The 21532-nt window shown below is 42.0% G+C and overlaps 1 protein-coding gene across 1 annotated transcript in view; it reads left to right on the plus strand.

Annotated features, from left to right (window-relative positions):
- The first annotated feature begins 5191 nt into the window (after positions 1-5191).
- Positions 5192-21532, plus strand: part of LOC138003936 (bifunctional heparan sulfate N-deacetylase/N-sulfotransferase 4-like) — a 27952-nt gene continuing 11611 nt past the window's right edge. The window contains exons 1-5 of the mRNA XM_068850256.1: positions 5192-5575; positions 10097-10986; positions 14612-14851; positions 15344-15529; positions 21501-21532. The exon at positions 21501-21532 is cut by the window's right edge and continues 97 nt beyond it. Of these exons, the coding sequence (XP_068706357.1) occupies positions 5452-5575; positions 10097-10986; positions 14612-14851; positions 15344-15529; positions 21501-21532 (1472 nt within the window). The 5' untranslated portion in view covers positions 5192-5451. The remainder of the gene's footprint in view (positions 5576-10096; positions 10987-14611; positions 14852-15343; positions 15530-21500) is intronic.

A 21532-nucleotide genomic window follows, 5' to 3' on the forward strand; every position in this document is an offset into this window, starting at 1 on the left:
AAACGACTATTCCGTAAGCCAGTTTGCTCTAAAGTAGAGTAAAGTGGTTAGAAATCGTTGGCCCGGCTAACCAGGCTGTTCTGGTGAACGCGGTTACGTGGCAATATCTCAGCCCGGTTAGCCAGGATCCCTGCATCGTAATGCCGGGATCTCGGTTAACCGGACTGAGATTTTTCCATGTAAACGCAAACTTGATTTTTGGTGTTTTTTTCGGGCGTGCCAGGATCTCGGCTAAACGAGCCAGCCGCCTAACCAGGCCAGCCTGGCTCATATAATCGGCCCCTAACAATGGGATTACCTACCGCTGACCAAATTTCCAACCATTGTCTCTGACTGAAGAAACCGAACTCAGTGGCTATGTTCCAATACGAGGTACTGCGCATGACATAGTTTTCACAAAAAGCAAAATGGTTAAGCTGAATTGATCATTCTCTTCCCAGAGGCCGCAATTCTTTCGGTCAGCACCAAGAATAACGACCTATGGCTGTTTCCGAAACGGGGATCACGGACTTTCGGCTCGTTTGCGCAACCTCAGAAATTTGAAACAATTAGTAGATATGAACGGTTACGAAAATAGACCCGTATTTATGAACCAGCCAGACGTCTGTATTCTTGATGCTGACCGAAAGAATCGCGGCCTCTGGTGACGAGAATGGCCCAAGGTGGGAAGCTACGATATTTGTTATTTATGCCAGGAAACATCACAAAATCTGGTGCATATGCTCTATTCTTGTCCGGTCAAAATTCTGGGATGCCTTCAGAGTGTGGTGCGAAGCAAAAACACCTTTTAAAATAGAATTGTCTGCTCTCGATCCGTCTTGTCTGGAATCATTGCGCAGGACTAACCTTGATAAACTAACTAATCACCTGTTAATAATCGCGAAATATTACATCTTTCTTCTTCGCAGTGAAAAACAAGGCTGACATTGAAAAACAAGGTTTTTTTGACAATGACTCACCCGATTTTTATTTTGACAAATTGAAACCTTTATTTGAGGCAGATTTCGTTTCGATCGTTAGCAATATACGTATTTGCTTTTGTATTAAGCGATCACCGACTGTTTCACGCGATCATTACGGTAACGTTTTATGTATTGGTACTTAAATATAAGTGTGGGAATAGTAGTAGTATTTTGACAATTGGCTCCACTGAGTAATATGAGTCGTGTTAGCGTCGGAAAGTTACTTTAGACTATACTGTAAGCAGTGCAACTGAATGTAATTATATATTGTTTAAAAGCATGCGAACCTTGTCCTCCTCGATAACGTTTGGATAATAACATTTGATGTTCAGGAGAGACCCAGCACGGAAACTTATATGATAGGTTCAATCCCTTCGACTATATCAAACCTAACTCATTACATATAGAAAGGAAGAGAAAAATCTGATGAATAGGTGAGAATCGAGCTCACCTCCTCTTGAAAGTTTGTTTTCTCACCTAGTGCTAAGATTCTCAGTACAAAAAGATAGAAGATTCTCTGACCAGAAATATCTTAGCGCTAAGGACTAGTGTAACTTATGCCTTGAAAACTGAATACAGGGGAGATATGACATTGCAAAGATCTCAGAGTGTTATAAGTTTTTCCGTTATTGCAAAGATGTATTTTGAAAACCTCCTCGCAACTCAATCAAACCGTAATGTTCTTACGTGTAAACTGACCTTAATTTTGAATACGCTCTGAAATGGTGTAAAAGGACTGAGATATTTCGAGGCTTATCAGTACTATTTTTTTTCCAGTGGTTTTGAAGATAATAAACCTCCAAATAACATGGAGTCTAGATCTGTTGTAGACGGGTGTGTGCGAAACAAAGACGATCAAAAACCGGTCAGTACAAAACGCAGACTGCAGACTGCAGACTGCAGACTGCAGACCGGGTACAAAATGCAGACTAGGTACAAAATGCAGACTGCAGACTGCAGACCGGGTACAAAATGCAGACCAAGTCTAAATAAAGAAATACGTGATGGAATGTCATCTTATATGTTCAGGGGGTCGGGGGGCCGTGGTTTACATTGACTGGTGCATAACGAACACTAAGAAAAACTAAGACCTAAGACCTAAGACCCGGAAAACTAAGACTCGGAAACCTAAGACCCGGAAAACTAAGACCCGGAAAACTAAGACCCTTTTCATTTTAGTTCTCAAAGCAATCCCTGGGCCGTTTAAAAAGGCGCAAAAATATAATAAATAATGCGAAGGAAATCGGGAATAAATCACGCGCAAAGCAGCAAATGAGCCATAGAAAAGAAAGGCACCAAAAAACCCTGTATTCTTGAAAGAAATATTATGTATATCCAAAAAATTTAGTTCGATTTTGAGACGACAATAAGGCTTTATAATGACAGCGTTGGGAGAAAATCTAGCGGCGCTTGCTTGATAATTATTCACGCCACAACCGCGAATGTCACGCCAGGCGAGTCAAGACCGCACGACAATCGCGCATTTCATCAGAAAGGAAAAAGAAATCGTTGTTCTAAAATGCCTCGCCTGTAACTGAACCAATTGTTCATTTGTTCTTCGGGAATTATTGGTAGTCGGTTGTTACGTCCTGTTGGAAATCAACGATGGGTTTTCCTTTGATCGAGCTCTGTCACGAGCCCATGTAAACAAATTCAAAGGTCAACAGGGTCACATGTCCTTTTTGGCATCGCGCTGGTGACACTGTTTTCGTAAAAAAAAGGCAGATCACCTTTCCGGAGATCAGCTAGTCTGCTAGGAGATCAGTAAGCAGCTCAAAATTTTATTTAAGAACCACTGTAGCCTGGCCACTCTGTTTAAGACATAATATATTAAGAAACGGGCAAGGAAACCCAATAAATGCTAACATTCGTGAAAAATGACGATTGCGTGACAGCAGGTAAGTTATAAGATGACATTCCATCACGTATTTATTTATTTAGACTTGGTCTGCATTTTGTACCCGGTCTGCAGTCTGCAGTCTGCATTTTGTACCTAGTCTGCATTTTGTACCCGGTCTGCAGTCTGCAGTCTGCAGTCTGCAGTCTGCGTTTTGTACTGACCGGATCAAAAACTCGTAAAACGAAGACCCCCCCAGAAAAAATAATTTAGTAAACTGCAAATGGCAAAAGCATTATTTATGTTGAATTCCGGCAGTTGTTTTTACTGACTGGTGAATCATTTCAGGTGAACTACCGCAGTCTTTTTGCATGCCGTTTTCGAGAAACGGTCTGCTTGTGTGGAAAACTAAAACAGTTCGTTAGTTGACATTAAGTTACCAAACCGGCCACAGGCGACGTTTTTGAGCCTCTGATTAGCGTTTTATAGGAGCCAGCAGAGGACATTTCGCATGCCAAGACAGTGAACTCTCCCATATTTTCAAACTAATTGTCTCTAGTATATAGGAAAAAACAATACTTTAAAATATAACTTTGTCAAGACAAGCTAAAGCTGAGGAAAACAGTTCACTTTAGGTTGGCGTCCGTGTCTCACAAATGTCGCGTGCTTAAGCTCCCTGCACCGGAAATAGGGGCGGGCCATGCGCCCCAAGGGAAATTCTTCGGTGTCACTGAAGGCCTACTCTGAGAATAATGCTCGTTCCACCTTTCTTGTTTATTTGGCTGGGAAGCTACTTTTCAGACTTTTCAAGTGGCTTATCGTGGTTTCGGAATTGGCTTACGACCAATAAACCAAATCGGCTAACTTACCTAATTCTGTTTTCCGCCCCAGTTAAAATTGTTTGTTTAATGATCTAACTTCCACTGAGTCTTCCTTAGGTCATTAGTAGGACGTTCTCCTTCTTTAAGAGAACACTCGCCGACGTATTTTTTCCGTGTAAACCAGAAACAATATTTGATTCAATCTTCCTTTATTTCAACCGGGCTTAAAAAAAATTGTCATCTCTTTCATAACAATATATATAATTCAGGCGATATCGAGACCGGTGAAGTCAAGAGAGTGCTCAACAGTGAAGGAGCAGTATATCGATAGAATGGCTACTCAATCTAAGTACATATGGATTTTGAGTAGCCATTCTACCGATAAAATATTGTATACAACGTTTCTTTTGAGACGCTAGCCCAGACGGTCAAGTCGGAATGGCTCCAGGGCGGTGAAGTGACAGTTGATTGGTGGTTTAGATTGGGGTAAGATTTAGCACAACTCGTGCCACTCTAAGCACCACGACTCGACATCTTGCTCAAGCACAGCAAGAATTTGACACACACTACTGTACTGAATTCGATCGCTATGCTATAAATGAATTTTTTTCTTGGAGAATGGCGCTTTGCACAGAAGAAAGATCTGCATGCAGTGCCTCTGTCAAATTCAATTTCATCGACAACCCGAAAAGAAAAAAACGACTGAACTCTTCTTTATTTCTAAGACAGTCCAAAAACTCAAAGCTTAATTAAGTGTACCCTTCATAGGTCAAGAGCTTCATCTCTGTCTTGTTCCGAATTCGCTATTGGTTGATGAATTGAGATACTTCCTATCGCACAGGTATTTTGTGCCGGTACAATTCAAAAGTTCAAATGAAGGCGGTGACCCAGTGAGAAGCTGACACCCACAAAACCGGAAGCTATTTATCCAAATTTGTAATCATTAAGGATGTTTTCTTGAAGACCTTTTAACAACGTTTTTGATCAGTTTTCTACATGCTCGATTCACGCATTTTGTAAGGCTGCGTGAAGTACAGTAGTAATATGAAATATAAAAGAGTTACTGGTCAGTTTTAAAGTGATGGTACTGAGGCAAATAAACGTTTTGGGAGCTCCTATATTAGCTACACATCTTGGACAAATTTAAAATTGGAAAATTGAGACCACCCCTCCCCCAAAATCAGTGATGGGAAAATGGCTCGTTTTGGCCTTCCCGCGGCTTCATCCTTGATTTGGGGGGAAGGGGGCATTTCTGTTCCATTTTATTCTGTCCAAGATTGTAGCTATTAGCTCCATAGCGTGTTTGTCTTCTGAAGGTCCTTTTTCGTTTGAGTGCTGTCTTCTCTCCGAAAACAAGTTACATTCCATTACGGAATTTCACTCAAGTCAGTTCATTCACAATCCAACATATGATTTGTTGCATATCGGTCACAATCACAGTGACTGCAAAGAGTTTACTTGTAATGAAATACAGTACTAACTTTTGGCCAATGAAAATTGACCAAGAAACACGATCGTTTGTCAGCTGATGCGTGACACACGACGGCGTTACATATTTCCCCGCCCCAATCAATTTCTGTGTAGTTTCAATGAGTCGATCATGTGTAACTCGACAGCCAGTGCACAGTGTTCATTGAAAGACTGCAGAACACACTAGACTAAGTTATACTTGACTGACTGTTGTCGGTTACAATTGTAATATCATCGAGTCTGGAAACGTGAAGGAATCAATGAAAGATTTTGATCTTCACAACGGGATACCTTGACAAGAATTATCATGACAGAAGCGTTGTCGGAACGGGAAGTGTTTATGTTTTAAAGCAGTGATGCGATGCGAGTCTTTGCACGGGCAAAAAGATTTCGATTTTCTCGGAACTTATGCCTGGTTTTAATTCCTATCGGCTGGCTCACGGGTTTTATTACTTTGTTCCTGTACAATGAGCCTGACACTGCTGGTAAGTTGTCATTCCTTGTTTGCGCGCGAGCGCTGTGAAAGCGCATGTTTTTGAAATGACAACTCCACAGGCATGCAGCGAGCAAATGTTGGAATTACGCGGTATGCTGTATAAATTAACCATTGGAGACGTAAAAATATCAGTGTTAATTCAGGGACGTGTTGTAAGCAAAACGCTGAATTTTAAATTTTATTTAAAGGCAACCGGTTGAATTTAATTCTGCGAACAAGAAGCCAATGATATGTGACTCGAAACGAAGTATATTTTTCTCGTCATTCATTTTGTGCTAATGTTACTTTTGCCTCTAGACAATCTTTGGGAGACAAAATGCCCAGAAAGATAGGATGGATAATGAAATAACGGGACGTAATTAGTAATTCGGTCCCTCTGCAACAGAATTTGTCTTCAACCACAAGACGTCACCATAGTTGTCTTTCCGATTAACGCTGGCAGATTGTACTTAAGTAGCTTACTTTCAATTTGGGGTAGATTACATGCCATGTGCTGCTTTTACTTTTCATTTTGTTTTCTTTATAACCCCGCAAAGAGCAACAGTTGAGATTAAACGAAAATAATGCTCACAAGAATTCTTCCCTTATCTTTCTGGCGACTGGAATCGTTTCGTGTTTTGCAAAGTTCGCCATGAAGCTTTCAGAGCATTATATAAATTTCGTTAACCGAGGCGTGTTGTACGTTATGAAGGTTTATTGCATTTCTTGGTTTATGTAAATCACTGATATTTTACTTTAGGAAGTCATTTTTCGGCAAAGATGGTTTTTACATCAAGATAACGAAGCTACGTGCGCTCTTTGTAGGAGCCAAAACGTTAAGAACTCAAACCAGTCGTTGAAGAGTATTTGCAATCATTTTACGAGCTTGCCAGGTGTTTTGATAATTATGACTTGGTCGGCATCTTCTGTCGACTGTGTTCCTACCCTGAAATTTACATGATTCGGGTTTTTTAGAATATTGGATCTCAAGACTGAAGGCTCATTTTTATTTCAAACATGCCATTCAGTCTTTTGGCATGTAATATATTTGTTCGCGGTCTTTTTAACAACAATGTAAATTATACACAGTCGACGACAAATACCATGTGAAAGAAAAACCGCCTCTTAAATTTGACGCGAATTTGAAAAATCACGCGATTCAATTATTTGTAGTCTAAGAAAGCAAAAATAAGGGCTTGGGCTCATTCCTTCAGCACGCTTCCAGGATGCGAACATTGTGTAATGAAACGTGATTTCGAATGCATATTTTTTTTAGCACTAATGCACGTGTTGATAAAATGAACATTAGTTTATTATCTTTCGAAAACATCTTGCGCTGCGGAAAAGCAATCGCTTTTGATGACCACAACAGTTTCCAAGTTTCGATCCACGCCACACCAAAAGCAGCAACATCCTATTTTCATAGAGCATTTTGTTTTAATTTAGGAAAGACAATTAAAATGATCCTTTACGATAACTTGATAAGACAATTGCAAAGAGTTGTGATAACGTAGTCTGCGCCTAAAGCTGATTGAAACGATTGGCCTAACCGAAGCTTTCCTAAAATATTACTACGTAAAAGTTTACTTCGGAATGAAAAGTTTTTAGTGGGATCGTTCTTTGCCAAGAAGATTACTTGATATGGAAAGCTTAAAGAAACTGTAGAAATACATTTCTCTTCTGATATTTCCATTATTTTCGTAATTATCGTTTGTGGTTTTTGGTAGGACAAAATCGCTACATTCGTTTTTCAATTTATGTATTTTCAATAGGTGGTGTCGACAATTACATTTATTGAAATCCGGTCACTGGGCAAAATTCCTCCTGGATCGATATATAATTTTATTTTTTGGATCTAAAAATGGGTCAATATTGGGTTTCACTGCTTCAAGAAAAGACTGTTCCAAGATTTTCCGCATAGGTTTGATAAGTTTCTTGCAAGTAGGTCCGTCCTTGGTCTGGTGTGGGTAATCAGTACACCAGTGGGCCGGTTGTAGAAGAATAATTGCAAGAAACCCTGGTGTATTGACTATCCATGCTGCCGATACAGAGAGAAGGAGGTAGGATGCCAGCATCAGTGGCTATGTGGATACTAGGGGTGCCAATGTTCCTCCAAACAGCAACTTGACTCAACTTGTCTTTGACGCTTCTGAATTTAATTCCAATTTTTTGTGGTCTCTGCCTTCAGACATTTTGCTTTGAATGGTGAAGTGAGGGAGAGGATGTTTGCAATAGGTTACATTGGTTGCACTTGTAAAGATTTCAAGAGAACTCAAAGATTAAGGCTGCATGGAGGGAATTTCATAAAGGGACTGATTTCATATCTTTTCAATATTGGCGGGGAATAGCCTGCACACATGCTCCATGAGTCAAATGGCATTTACTCAACACATATTTGGTGCATCCTGTTTGTTGACGGATGTGCTGGACAGACAAATGGCTGGCTTCCAGCTGGTTAATTGGACGTTTTCCATCAAATTTGTGACTTAAACAGTGAGAAGAATGTTGATGATGAAAACTGAGCATTCAAACGTCCGACCGTGTCTTTCCTGGAGGAATGAGCTGTCAACTGAAAAGTACTTTGGCCCTGTTTAGTTTTGTTGTTGTTTTTAGCATTGTCCATTAACGCCACAACTCGTAACTTTTTGTTAGAACACCCACTCGTTTTATACGTCAATCGTTTAGTGCTTTTCTTTCACCAAACCGCCGGAAATCTTGAACCTAAAGGGAAGTGTTTTCATCTGACTCCATGCTTTCTTGGGTTAATCATATTCAGAGTAAAACTTTGGGAGGATGATGGGATCGTGCATCCATGCCGCTAGGGAGTAAGGACATCCATTTTTATCCGAAAACTTTAAGGCCCGAGTTTTCCGCACTCTTACCGCGCAAGAGAAAAAATTTCGGGGGCAGAAGTGTGAGTCGCACGGCTAGAATGCAAAACATAACCCTTCGGAGATTTTTCTTTCTGGCGGGAACGCTTAATGGGCAAGTTTCAAAACTTGTCTGCTGAGATAAAACGGATTTATATGAGAAGGATTAACAAAAGGAAACTTGCGCATTGTCATCGGTAAAGCCCAATAATTTGGTCCCGAATCGTCCCGAACCCTAACCCGGCGGTATATATATTTTTGAGTCGTGATCTAGTCTTAGCTACATAATTCCCGAAAAATGGTTTAAAATTCTTTCCGGAATTTCCCAAACAAAAGCTCTAAAATTCTTTTAGAAATGTCTAAAATTCTCCAAAAACTCTCCAAAATTCCCGAAAATTCTTATAAACTTATTTTCTAAAAGTGCAAAGTCTGCCATAATAGCTTCCAAGCAAAGCTCCGGATTCCGAAACTACGATGAGAAACCGCTGCTTAGATGCACTGTAGGACCCCTTTTGGTGAATAACCGCTGATAAGGAATGGATATGAACGGACTGACCCCTCTCCTGCTAGGTTGAATACAAAAGAACACGTTTTTTCTGGCACTCTTTATACTCATTTATCTAGCACTGCTACTTATTATCTAGCAGCGTCACTTAATTATCTATCAGTGTCACTTATTATCTAGCAGTGTCATTTAATTACATGAATCTACAAGGCAACGTACGCTTGCATATAGCTTCCTGAGAGCTCGCAAAAAAACTGAAAGTGCTAGATAATTAAGTGACAATGCCAGATAAATAAGTGACAGTGCCAGATAAAAAGTTGCAGCGCTAGATAATAAGTAGCGGTGCTAGATAATAGGAGGCATTGCTAGATAATAAGTAGCAGTGCTAGATAATTAAGTGCCACTGCTAGATAAATAAATGACAGTGCTAGATAAGTATAGTTTTTTGGATGCATGTCCGCTACAGCGTTTCTTGTGATTGCTCTCTCAGGAGTTCATCTTTTGATACTCAACTTTTCCCGTCTTTTTTGCTTTTCTTGTTATTTATTTTTTGCGCATGTGACGTAAACGACGGAATGATATGTTGATGGGCAGAGACGCACGACACCTAGCGAAGAAAAAGTATTTCTAGATATAGAAGGTCTGGGTTGTATTTTTCTTCGTGTCTTAAGCACCTGGCCTCGGTCGGTTGTTCAAAAGGTGGATAACGCTATCCAGCGGATAAACACTAGTAAAAACAATTGAGTTATCCACCAGATAGTGATTTATCAAGTGGATGGCTATCCACCCTTCAACAAACACCCCCCCCCCCCCCCCCCGAACAACTGGGGCCTGGTCAACATCAATCCTTTTTGTTGCTTTTGCTTCAGCGCTTTGCTGTACGGGGGTGGGGGGGGGGGGGGGAGTGCTCCCGGGCACCATACGAGCCTTAGCAAGCTCAAACGAATATTTTAACGGAGAAATTTCATGCACGAATTTAACCTTTATTTTCGGCTCTAGCTTCGTAACTTTAACAATAACCGCAAAATGCAAATGTAATTATATATTTTCGATTTTTAATTTGTGGCCTTTGTAGAAACTATTGTAGATGTCCAGCTAAGCGAAGTTTTCACGTCAGTAGAATAAAGTATCTTTATCAATATTTCTTTTATTGCAGGCAAGGTGCTTTCCACGGAATTTACTCAAGCTACGGCAAGCCGTAAATTAGATGATTCCATATTGTCGTCTAGTCGATATAGAAATGACACTCTCAAAGTGCGGAAAAAAATATTAGTTCTTCAAAAGCCCTGGGTTAAGGAACGTTCCAAGCTTTCTCATTACATTACTCGATTTTTAGATGGTTTGCGTTCATCGTATTTTGTCAGCGAAGCCGACGACAAAACTTTCATATATTTAAAAGAAGATTTGAAACCCGAGGTTTCTGTTGGAAAATATTCCCTTCTTGTGTTCGTTAACATTAAGACTTACCTGGACCTTAAGCCAAATGTCCGGCAACTAGTTAAACTGTATTGCAAGAAATTTTCGGTGGGTATTTTATATTTCATCTCAAACCACGTAGGGTATGTACCAGAATTTCGCTTCGAGGTCATCAAACCCCAGAAAGAACGACAAACTTTAGATGTCGAAGTTAACGGAAATTCGAGATTGTTACGAGTGACAAGGAGGGGTGGTTCGACAGTGAGGCCAAGCGTACCCAAAGGACAGGGAACTCGATGGAGCTTTCTGCGGTATGACCCGCGTAATACTCCTTACGAGACTGTTGAATATGCAAAAAGTCGCCGACAAAGACGGAAGCGAGATCTTGAAACGGCCTCGACGGAGCAAGCATCTGTGATCCTGGACGACGGGAAGACGGATGGCATCAAAAAAGTGTTTTTCGGTGGCGGATTTCCCTTCTTTTTGCACACTATTTTATTTATGGACAGTTTGGAGTATTTATCACCGGATAGTCCAGTGGTCTTTTCACTCGAGAGGTACCTGCAAATTGATGTGGATGATATTTTCATAGCAAAATCCGGCATCAGAATGAAGAAAAAGGACGTGTTGGTAAGTGAATGTGCTATTATTCTCAGACTCTTCATACGTTAGTTTTGGAAAAGCATGGGAACTTCAATATTCTTTGATTGCACTCACGTGATAAGACGGCCGTGTTGGTGCCAAAACAATAGAAAAATGTAGATCAAATTTTGCAGAATGATAGAGTCAAATTCACTAGACACTTTCTTTGCTATTCTTCTTTCCACCAACATGGCCTCCATGACGTCAGATAAAATCAGAGAATTCTTTTGATTCATGGTAGACATGGTACGTTATAATGAATGTATTTTTATTGAAAGATCATTCCTATCCAAGGCTTTGACGCGACTCGAACTCGTGATCGTGTGATTTTGCTGCTCCATGCTCTATCATTCAGCTATCGAGCCGCCTGGGAGCTGAGGGGCCCGTTTCTCGAAAGGCCCGAAAACGTTTCGGGCCCGGAAAGCCAATTGTTGAAACTGCCAACCGCTTGTTTTGGAAAGGCGATCTTTTAACATGTTTCCAAGCTAACTAAAAGAAACATGTCTGTGAAGTTTGACGAATTAAATCCTCTCCGTTCTTGACATACAAAGGGAATTGTGACACCCGAAAATGGCCCGTAAAGTTTCGGGACTTTCGAGAAACAGGCCCCTGGTTAGTTTGCGATCTTGTGCTATGACGTATTAGTATTAATGATGATTATAATGACAACTAGTTTGGACAATTTCCCATGGTTTATCGCAGCTCCTTACATTGCATGGTGTTACAGCAACTCATACAATTCCTCTTTAATTGGACTTACAATAATCCCAAGACAAAACGAAAACAATGCTCGTGCAAATTTGGGGGGACGAACAACTTAGAGTATTATGGTATTTTCCGAAGTTGCCTATTACGGGTCAAATTGATATTTTTCTCTTTCTTGTAATCCTCATGAACAAGTCAACATCGAGAGGCACAGAACAAAACTAGAAAGTGAGGTTCTCTTTTTTGTGAACATGGACAGATTGGCATTTGAGAGTAGGCCAGATGACAATGTTTTAGCTGTCATGTTACTAACTAAAGTGGATCGGCGCAAAGGACTGAAATCATGTTAAAATTTTAACTAGATTAAAGCGTTCCTGAATTTAAACTGTTTACGATAAGGAGATAATCCCGGTTTAGGGCTGTAACAAACAAAACAAATCTTGTTTAGTTGGACACATGGCGCCCCGAATGAAAATCATAGTACTTAGTCTCAAGAGGAAATATCTTTACCAATGCGAAGATTTTCCACAAATAAAGATCTAAATTTGTAGTGAAATCTATTGAACAGTAATGTTGTAAAATGACTTTCAATTATGACTTGAAAATTTGGATACGGTCAAAGTTTGCATGTGACGTCATGGGGCCATCTTGGTTTGGCAAGAACAATAACCTGTCTTTCCGCTTCATTACTAGTAGTAATCTGGGATTTTTGAAGTGCGTTTGACAGTCGCTTTCGAAGCAAAGGATAAGGGTAGGGAAAGAAAAAATCTTACAGGACCGAAGTTTGAGGATACGAGGATTTACTTCTTGAGATGGCTTCAATAAGCGCCGATTAAAAGGATGCAGGATAGTACTATATTATTCCTGCAGTCATTGTTGTAGGTTTAAGGTATGGGGAGTGACACTCCGGCGTAGACAGGAGGTCACCGAACACAGATCCCTCGAGAGGGATGGGCAGGCCGCGAAGTTTAGCTCGTGAGCTTTGACTCTTGAAACTTAAAAAATAACACTTGGTGAAAGGAGCATTTAATACTACCAGGACTAAGCCAGTGAGAGGGTGCAATGGGGAATTATAAACTTGATACTATTTTCATGGGGTTTATGCCTTGTGTGAATAATAAAGTATATTCAAATGACTGAATAGTGAAATAATTTACCCTTGGCTAGACTCTGAATCATAAATAACTGCGATCTGTTCGGTTTAAGGAGGTAATGTTGGGTGAAACGATTTTATTTAGCCTGAAATGAAGTATCTTAATTCACCCTTTGCTTGTGGCGCCTTGTATACAAAGTAGCAACTCAAATACAGTGGAAGAAAGCAATCAAATGAGTTTAAATTGCATTCGAGACAGATGTTTCTTTGGTACTTGTACGCAGCATAGTTGGCATCAGACCTGTCTTTTGTAAACACTTTCCAAAGACGGTTCCTGTATCTAATAGCCTTCCTCCACTCATCACTCATGAAAGGTACCTGATTTGCCACGAACACGCACAGTTTTCATGTGTGCGTGCTCGTCCAAGATAGACGTATACATGGATTCAAATGCAAATATCTTGTCGTTTACATCCTCAAAGGAATTCATAACTGTAACGAAAGGTGCATAATTTAAATCATCACTAAATTTGTCAACATCAAAATTCTTCATACTGCGAAAACAGATTTTCTGTGATCTACATTTCGGTGAAAAGACACGATCAATAAACTTACTTCGCTCCAAAGCGGGTTGTGTCCGGTGTTGTTAGCGTGTTCTGAAACGGCTGAGGCCTGGGTACGGGCAAGTCGGATGTCTCGCTCATGTTCTTTGATTCTATCTTGCATAGGTCTTCCAGTCTCGCCGATGTAGACTTTACCGCATTCACAGGGAATCCTGTAAACCAGGCCATCTTGTTTAGTCGGCTCGACAGCGTCTTTCGGTCGCACTAGATGTGATCTTAATGTAATCTCCGACTTGAAAACAGCACGTATGCCTTGTTGCTGTAGGCAGCGGCGAACTTGTTTGGATACCGTATCCAGACCTCCAAATCGTGAGACAAACGAGAATACTTTACTATTATTGTACTTCACCACCATGAATAACAGCAACCTTTTTAAAACTCGATATACGCACGCTAAGCATGAACCAATTCTAATTGTACCTATTCCACTCCTAAATAAATCGCACGGTGGCTTGGCTGGCCAACGTGTTAGTCCGGTTGAGTCACGGTATTTGAGGCAAGTTTTACGTGTCCTTTTGATTGACTGCTTTGAGTTCTTATTTTGTGCCACAGAGACTGGAAAAGTATTGAATTAAGGTTTTATGGCTTCGTTTTATTTGTAGCGAGCTCCGATTGTTTTTTCTCAATGCAAATATCGAAATAAACGATCTTTTTTACCTCAGTTTTTTACCTTAGTGGAGGCAGTGTGGCCCAGTGGTTAGGGCGCTTGCCTTGAGATCCGGAGATCCCGGGTTTAAGACCCGCTCTGACCACTTTGATCCTGATAGTCCCTGGTTCAACTTACCAGCTTTTCTTGTAAATAGCCGACTGGTTTGCCTCCGGCCAGTCGGGATTCTTAACAGTTGTTGTTGTTGTTCTGTTCCGTCATTTCGTTGTGTTTCATTGGCCCTGAAAAGCCCCTATGGGGAGCGGTCAATTAAGTATGTATGTAACACAAGTGGATTAAAATCCAATTTTAGAATATATTAACGGGAATAAATTTTTGTGGTTTTTAATAGACTGTGCTAGTGTTTTTTTTTTCTGCTGGAACTTATTTTTGCGGATCAAGTACAATCCGCAAAATCCGCAAAAATTAAACTCCGCAAAATAAAAGTTCTACACGGTATTCAAGATTACGGTCATGCATAACCTGAATTGGAGAATGGCTGACTTTGTCTGACACGAAGATTGCTGTTAATCTGTTTCTTTGCAGGAAATGATCTCGGTGCAAGACAGGCTTGCTCAAAAAATCCCTGGGTTTAAGTTCAACTTGGGGTTCTCCGGGCGGGGCTTTAAACAAGGTGACGAGGAGGAAGATGAAGGTGACATGGCACTGATAAAAAACGCTCATAAATTTACGTGGTTTGGCCATTTGTACGATCATGAACAGCCTCACAAACACACTTACTCAGAGATCGTCAGGTCTCTGAACAAGAACGAGGAATTTGCAAAGGTATCTGCACAATTTCACGATTTTATAACCGAATACCCTTTCACTTCCAAGCTGTAACACTGAAAGAGTGCCCCCCCCCCCCCCAAAAAAAAAAAAAAAAAAAAAAATTGACAAGAACGTCGCACAAGAGTGCGATCGCGGCATCACCGGTGCCACGTAGCCCCCAAGCATAGTTGTCACGACTTTACAGACGTTGTTTCTCGGACAGGTCGGGTAATCTGGAGTTACTCTGCATTACGGGTTCAAGCGCGCAGACACAGTACACTTTAATATACGAGGGGTGTCTTTGGTGGAACGATTCATATAAAGTTAAAGGTTAAGCTTTCTAGTTTGGGTGATTTTAAGAAGACTATGGACGGCTTCCTTGGTCTTAGCTTCCTAGGGCATTGAGGCTCTTCCTGTCGTTGGGCTCCACTTCTCGGTCTTGTCGAACCCCCTAGTACAACTTTATTTCAAATATAGCATAGAAACCTTGTGCAATTTCCTTTGTAGACGCACGGAATTCCAATTAACCATACCTACGCGGTGGCTCCACATCACTCAGGAGTGTATCCAGTTCATGAACCACTCTACGATGCCTGGTCTAAAGTAAGACACGTCCAGGTTACCTCAACCGAGGAGTATCCACGTTTAAAACCTGCTTGGTTAAGACGAGGGTTTATTCATAAAGGAATTAAGGTAGGCATTGTCACACTGAATTATTCCTCGCTTGGTTCGTACTTAACTCTCGCGTGAATTACCTCTCCGCAGTGCTGACAGCACTCGCCTCCCACCAATGAGACCCAGGTCTATGCCCAGACTTTTGGGTCACGTGTGGCTTCCGTTGAGTTTGTTGGTCCTCTACTTTGCTCTGGGAGGTTTTTCCGTGGGATGCGTATACAGCCACGGTAACAATTCGGGCCCATTCTTTTTGTTTATTATTTATCTTCTTGTTTTTCTTCTTTGTAGTAGTCTTCGTAGTCACAAGTTGCAATGCTTTTTCTAAAATTCTTGTATCTAGCGAGGTGTATTTGTAGCAACATGAAAACACTTTCCTGACCAGAGACTTGAACTCGGGCTCTCTCGCCCCAGGAGCGCGAGCGATGTCACAGCGCCATCAAGGCGTTCATTGGTTATTGTTGAAAAGTTGAAGCTTTATTTGCATTTACGTTAACCTCACATGTGAAAGTATTTGATAAAGTGGACAGATGAGTTTTCTTTGAGAACGGCAAGCTTTAACGGCAAGGAGAATTTTCTACGTTATTTCTAGATCTTGCTTCGTTCTTGTGTGTTCCACTGTGAACATTACCGCATAGAACGAATACTCCAATCGACCTGTTTCTTGCGAACCAGTTTGTGCAGTCGTTTCAAAACGTTTTGTGAATCGAACCAGTGTGTTCAATCGGCCATTGTGCTAAGCATTTATCAATAGAACGAGTGTGTTCATTCGGCCATTGTGACTCAACATCCCTTTAATATTAGAAAGCTCTGTTTGGGGATTCCAACGCCATTCCTCCCAATATAGGAATCAAAAACGTGAAAAGGACATTAGGAAAACGTCTTTAACAACCAAACACAAAAAGAAACGAAGTGAAGAAAAAGAAGTAAAGAAATATAGTTGCGCATGGTAAATGCCATTTCCTATGGCAAATTATCCCGCGGTGTGTCACACTTGGGTTTTAGTATACCAACGGTCACACGTTACGAAGATTACCGAGGTAAAAAGAAATCTCACGCAAAGGAAATTTAATCACAACTTCATCAGCATCGTGATTGGCTATTGTACCTCGGGCATCAAAACACCCTTCCAACTTACCACGTAAAATGTCATAGGCGCTTCGTCTGATCTTTTTTACGTATCCGTAGAAATTTGCCACGGGAAATTTACCTTGGGAAATGTCGGCCACACGCACTAAATGCAGTTTCCCGTGGTGAAAGCATCATTTACCGCGGTAAATGTGCCCAAGTAACCACACCTTATATATATAAGATTGGATGTCTTCCGCGGGGAAAATACGCAGTGGTCTCCCATGAACGGGCTTTAGTCGAAGGCGATCATGTCAATAACATTTGTCTCGAATTCTCCCAACTCCCCCTCGTGTTTAGATGAGGCTATGAAAACACGGAAAACGTCCTCTATTGCTTCAGTCGAAGTCTCGACGCCGTATATTATTGTATTGGATTGCAATACATTTATCTGCAAGGAATGCACTTGTAAGCAATGTTTGGGACAGTTGAGGTTCTTTTTGGCCAGAACGGTTTGATAAGCTCGAACCCGCGATTTTCGGCAAAATCTCCAACAGCGATTGAGTTATAACAATCGTTTGTCTTGTTTGTCTTGCGGTTTTGTAGCTAGCCTGAAAAAAAGCAGGCTCTTCCGTTGAAATGGCGCGCGGTCGAAATGTAGGAGCTTGGTTACTTTCGAAAGAGCCTGCAGCGATCCCTGCAGTTTCTTCAGTTCTGCCCACTGCTGATCGGTCAAATCATCAAAGTGAAACGAACCAATCAGGTCCAAGCAGAAGTGACTTCTCAGGTGACTGTTTATTCAAGCGAGTAATTTTTGCACGACAACAATCCAGAAACCCCGAAAAAAGATATCGACGAAATGCTAGGACAAAACCCCAACTTGCCAAATCGTCTTATGAATTTTGCAGACGTTGTAAGTGTGCGCTCAAGACGAAGTATGGTCCTCTAGAATCTTTCTCACCTCGGTACAGCTACCTGAACGTTTTTAAACCTTGCAAGAAGAGGGGGTTTCCAACATTTTAAACAAACTAGTTCTCGCTTATTTGTGCAGTCGTGCCGGTGTCACGGCGTTTTTTTGATTAAGGTAATAAAATTCCATTGTAAATTGTTCTTAGTTGTAAAAAACGTTTACTGAAACTTAAGTCTAACTTTGCTCAGCTTCTCCTTATCGAAAATTAAGACGAGAATTCATGACTGGAAACGTTTGTTCTTGTAATGAAGTAAACTTCGAACCATTGGTTTTCCAACCGAGTGGTGCCACTTCAAAAAGTGGCATCTCCTTTGTGAAAGCGCCCTTATTCAAACTAGCAAATGGAAGGAAGAAAGAAACAAAAAAATAAACAAAAGCCTTACGAAATGGCCACAGCTTAAGTCTGACTTTGCTTTTTGTCCTTATTAGAAAATCAACACGACAATTCAACGAGTTCCTAATGCGTGATTTTAAATCATGCTTAAAAGCTTCTGTCAGAAAGAAGTTCAAATTCAGATCTACTTTACGAAATGCCACCGCGAATGATTTAAACAAGCTTTTTCGATTAATTAACTGATCTAAGTCTTTTTCTCAAAGATTTATGCTTTATGGCATCGGTCAGAATCGAACTCTGCCTAGATAAACAGTTAAATAAACTGTGATTGGGTGGGGATCTAAGGGGCACCGAATTCGCTAGGACACCGGTACTTTTATTGAAGGGCACTTTTCTCGAGATTCTGCACTACATGCTAAGCTTTTCGAAATATTATTTAATAACTGAAGAGATAAATAAACCGAGGCATGTCGAATCTAAAGAAATTGTTGTCATTAAACGGGCTTTAAGTTTCACATCAGGAAAGAGCCGTCCCAGTGAATAAAAGAAGGGAAGACGATCAAAATTATATTGAAAATCTCTGGGGAAAAAAGCGACCACCACCTTCATATCGTAGTGTCCTTGCACAGAAAACCGTGGCGATGACTTTCCTGACAACACTAGAAGCGTGAAAGTCTTGGTGTTAATGCCGAATGGGAATAACGATCCGTACACCAAGCGACAAAGCCACAATTTGCCTTGTAAAGAATCTAGCTCTGAAAGGATGGTAGGCAGCCGCAAACGCCTTTCTCAAAGTTGTGCACGAACCAACGCGTGAGGATTTTCTGATCGCAATCAACAGGCCTGTAAACAAGATCCTGCAAAGATGGGTTAAACATTTTGACGGCGTAGTGAACAGACCGTCCTCCCTCAACTACGAAGCCATTGAAAGACTGCCGCAGGTCCCAGTGAACACGTTACTCGACGCTGTCCCAACTCTGGAAGAGGTGCGGAAGGCCATCCGTCAGCTCTCCAGCGGCAAAGCTCCTGGATCGTACGCCATCCTAGCTGAAATCTACAAGGAGGGTGGCACAGCAGTGACGGGCAAGCTTCTGACTCTCGTCCAGATCCTATGGGAGAAGGAATCAGTCCTGCAAGACTTCAAGTACGCGTCCATTATCCACCTCTACAAAAGGAAAGGAAACCGCGAAGCTTGCGATAACCATCCTGGAATCTCCCTGTTATCTATGGCGGGCAAGAACGTGGCCACAGTCGTCCTGAACCGCCGCAACGACACTCTTGAGCAAGGGCTCCTACCAGAAAGTCAGTGTGGTTTCCGGAAAGATCGCGGGACTATCGACATGGTGTTCGCTGCCAGAAAGCTCCAAGAGAAATGTCAAGAACAGAACACTGACCTTTGTCGATCTGACCAAGGCCTTTGACTCCGTCAGCAGAGATGGCCTTTGGAGAGTCATGTGAAAGTACGGATGCCCTGACAAATTCACCACCGTCGTCAGGCACTGTCTCATGATGGCATGCTGGTGCGTGTCCAAGACAACGGGGAAACATCAGAAGCATTTCCTGTCACGAACGGCGGGCAGCAGGGATGTGTCCTGGCTCCAACAGTCTTCAGTCTCATGTTCTCCAAAATGCTGTCTGATGCTTTTAGGGATTCGGTGGTCGGCATTGGTGTCAACTACCGCATCGACGGCTCACTCTTCAACCTCAGGAGGCTCAAAGCGAAAATCAAGGTGAAGGTTAGCACCATCAATGATTTCTTGTTTGGTGATGACTGCGCCCACGACGCTGCCTCGGAAACCAACATGCAGCATAGCGTTGCCAATTTCGTGGAGGCCTGTAACAACTTCGTCCTGACGATCAGCGCGAAGAAGACTGAAGTCATGCACCAGCCAGCACCGGGTAACCCATACGTAGAGCCCACTATCACTGTCAACGGACAGAGACTGAACGTGGTGGACAAGTTCACCTACCTCGGCAGTACCTCTCGAGATCCGTCATTATGGACTATGAGCTGAACGCCAGACTCGCTAAAGCAAGTGCCGTTTTTGATTGACTCAACAAAAAGGTCTGGAATCGGAGAGGCATCACAGCCGAAACCAAGATCAAGGTATACCGAGCTGCACTCCTCACCACCCTTCTCTACGGCTGCGAAACATGGATAGTCTACCAGCGGCATGCAAGGAAGCTGAACCACTTCCCCACCACCTGCCTCAGGAGGATTCACCTCATCAAGCGGCAGGAAAAGATTCCCGACACCGAGGTCCTCGCCCGCGCAGACTTCCCCAGCGTCTACACCATCCTGATGCAGTCCCAGCTCCGCTTGGCTGGGCACGTGTCTCGCATGACAGACCACCGACTACCAAAGAAATGTTGTACGGGGAACTTTTAGAAGGCAAATGCTCCCAAGGAGGATAGAAGAAGCGCTTCAGACACCCTGAAGGTCTCCCTCAAGGCCTTTGGGATCGACGCTAAGTGGCGTATAGCCGTCAAGCGTGGCGCCAAAGCCTGCGAAGCGAACAGAACCGCAGCAGCTGAGCAGCGCAGACAAGTCAGGAAAGGCACCGCCAGACCCGGCGTCTGTCGCCACCATCCCTTGCCCCCACTCCCCAAGACTGCTCCGGGCGCGAATTGGCCTTACCAGCCATTTGCGGACGCACAGAAAATGAATTCCTCGTCACATCGCATCCGCCTCGCATGCCCAAAGCCGTCCTCCAAAATCGGCATCATCATCATCATCCTTATGATCATCATTATCTTCACCCCTCCTTAATCTAGATGTGTAGATAGTCCTCATCGTATCGACGGACAAACAACGAATAAAGAATCCAGGGAATATTGTAAATTCGAAACTATTTTACAAGCTCGACATGTCTACGAGCTTGCAGCGTTCTCTGTTTACACATTTTGTCTTGAAGGAAACTGACATGTATTTGGCTTTATTCGCGGTTCGTGTCGAACTGACCTGGAAGGTGATAGAACCGCCACAAATACAATTGCCTTAGCCACCGCAATTGAAGCACTCCATCGCGTAAAGGATTTATGAGCATTCTACGCTGTTATGCCTTTTCTTGGACAAGACTCTTTATTATCTTTGTTTAGGTAGAAGAGGCGCACTTTCCGCGATCACGCTTGCCTTGTTGAGTTGAACTGAAAATCTTTGTATTGTTTTAATTGACAAGTGTCAGTCGCGAATTGATCAATCAGCAATTTACGTTCAGATTCTGAACGAAAGTATTAAAAAACTGCAGGGATCGCTGCAGGCTCTTCCTTTAAAAACTAGTAACCAAGGTCCTATTTGGAGAAGGGTCTATAAACTATTAGGCATCGCGTTTACAGCAAACAGCAAATACCAGGCGTGTGTCCTTGCCTGTTAGCTACGAATATCTAGCAACTTCTCAAAAGAGAGATTAAAGTCAGAATAAACCGTCGCTGTTCAATCGAATGATTACGAGTAGTCTTTAATCTCGGCATAATTAATTTTGACAACGGATTTTATACGCCCATGCTTGCAGGGGAAGTGCCTAAAACTAAAGAAAATAAATGCATTGTTCGTTATCATTCAGATGGGAAATATGTTTAACACTTTGAACTGATCTCTGTTTTCAATTCCATCCGATTAGGTTCTTCCTCGACAAACTTGTGGCATTTTCAC

This window comes from Montipora foliosa, chromosome 5 (genome assembly GCF_036669935.1).
Source record: "Montipora foliosa isolate CH-2021 chromosome 5, ASM3666993v2, whole genome shotgun sequence".
NCBI lineage: Eukaryota > Metazoa > Cnidaria > Anthozoa > Scleractinia > Acroporidae > Montipora > Montipora foliosa.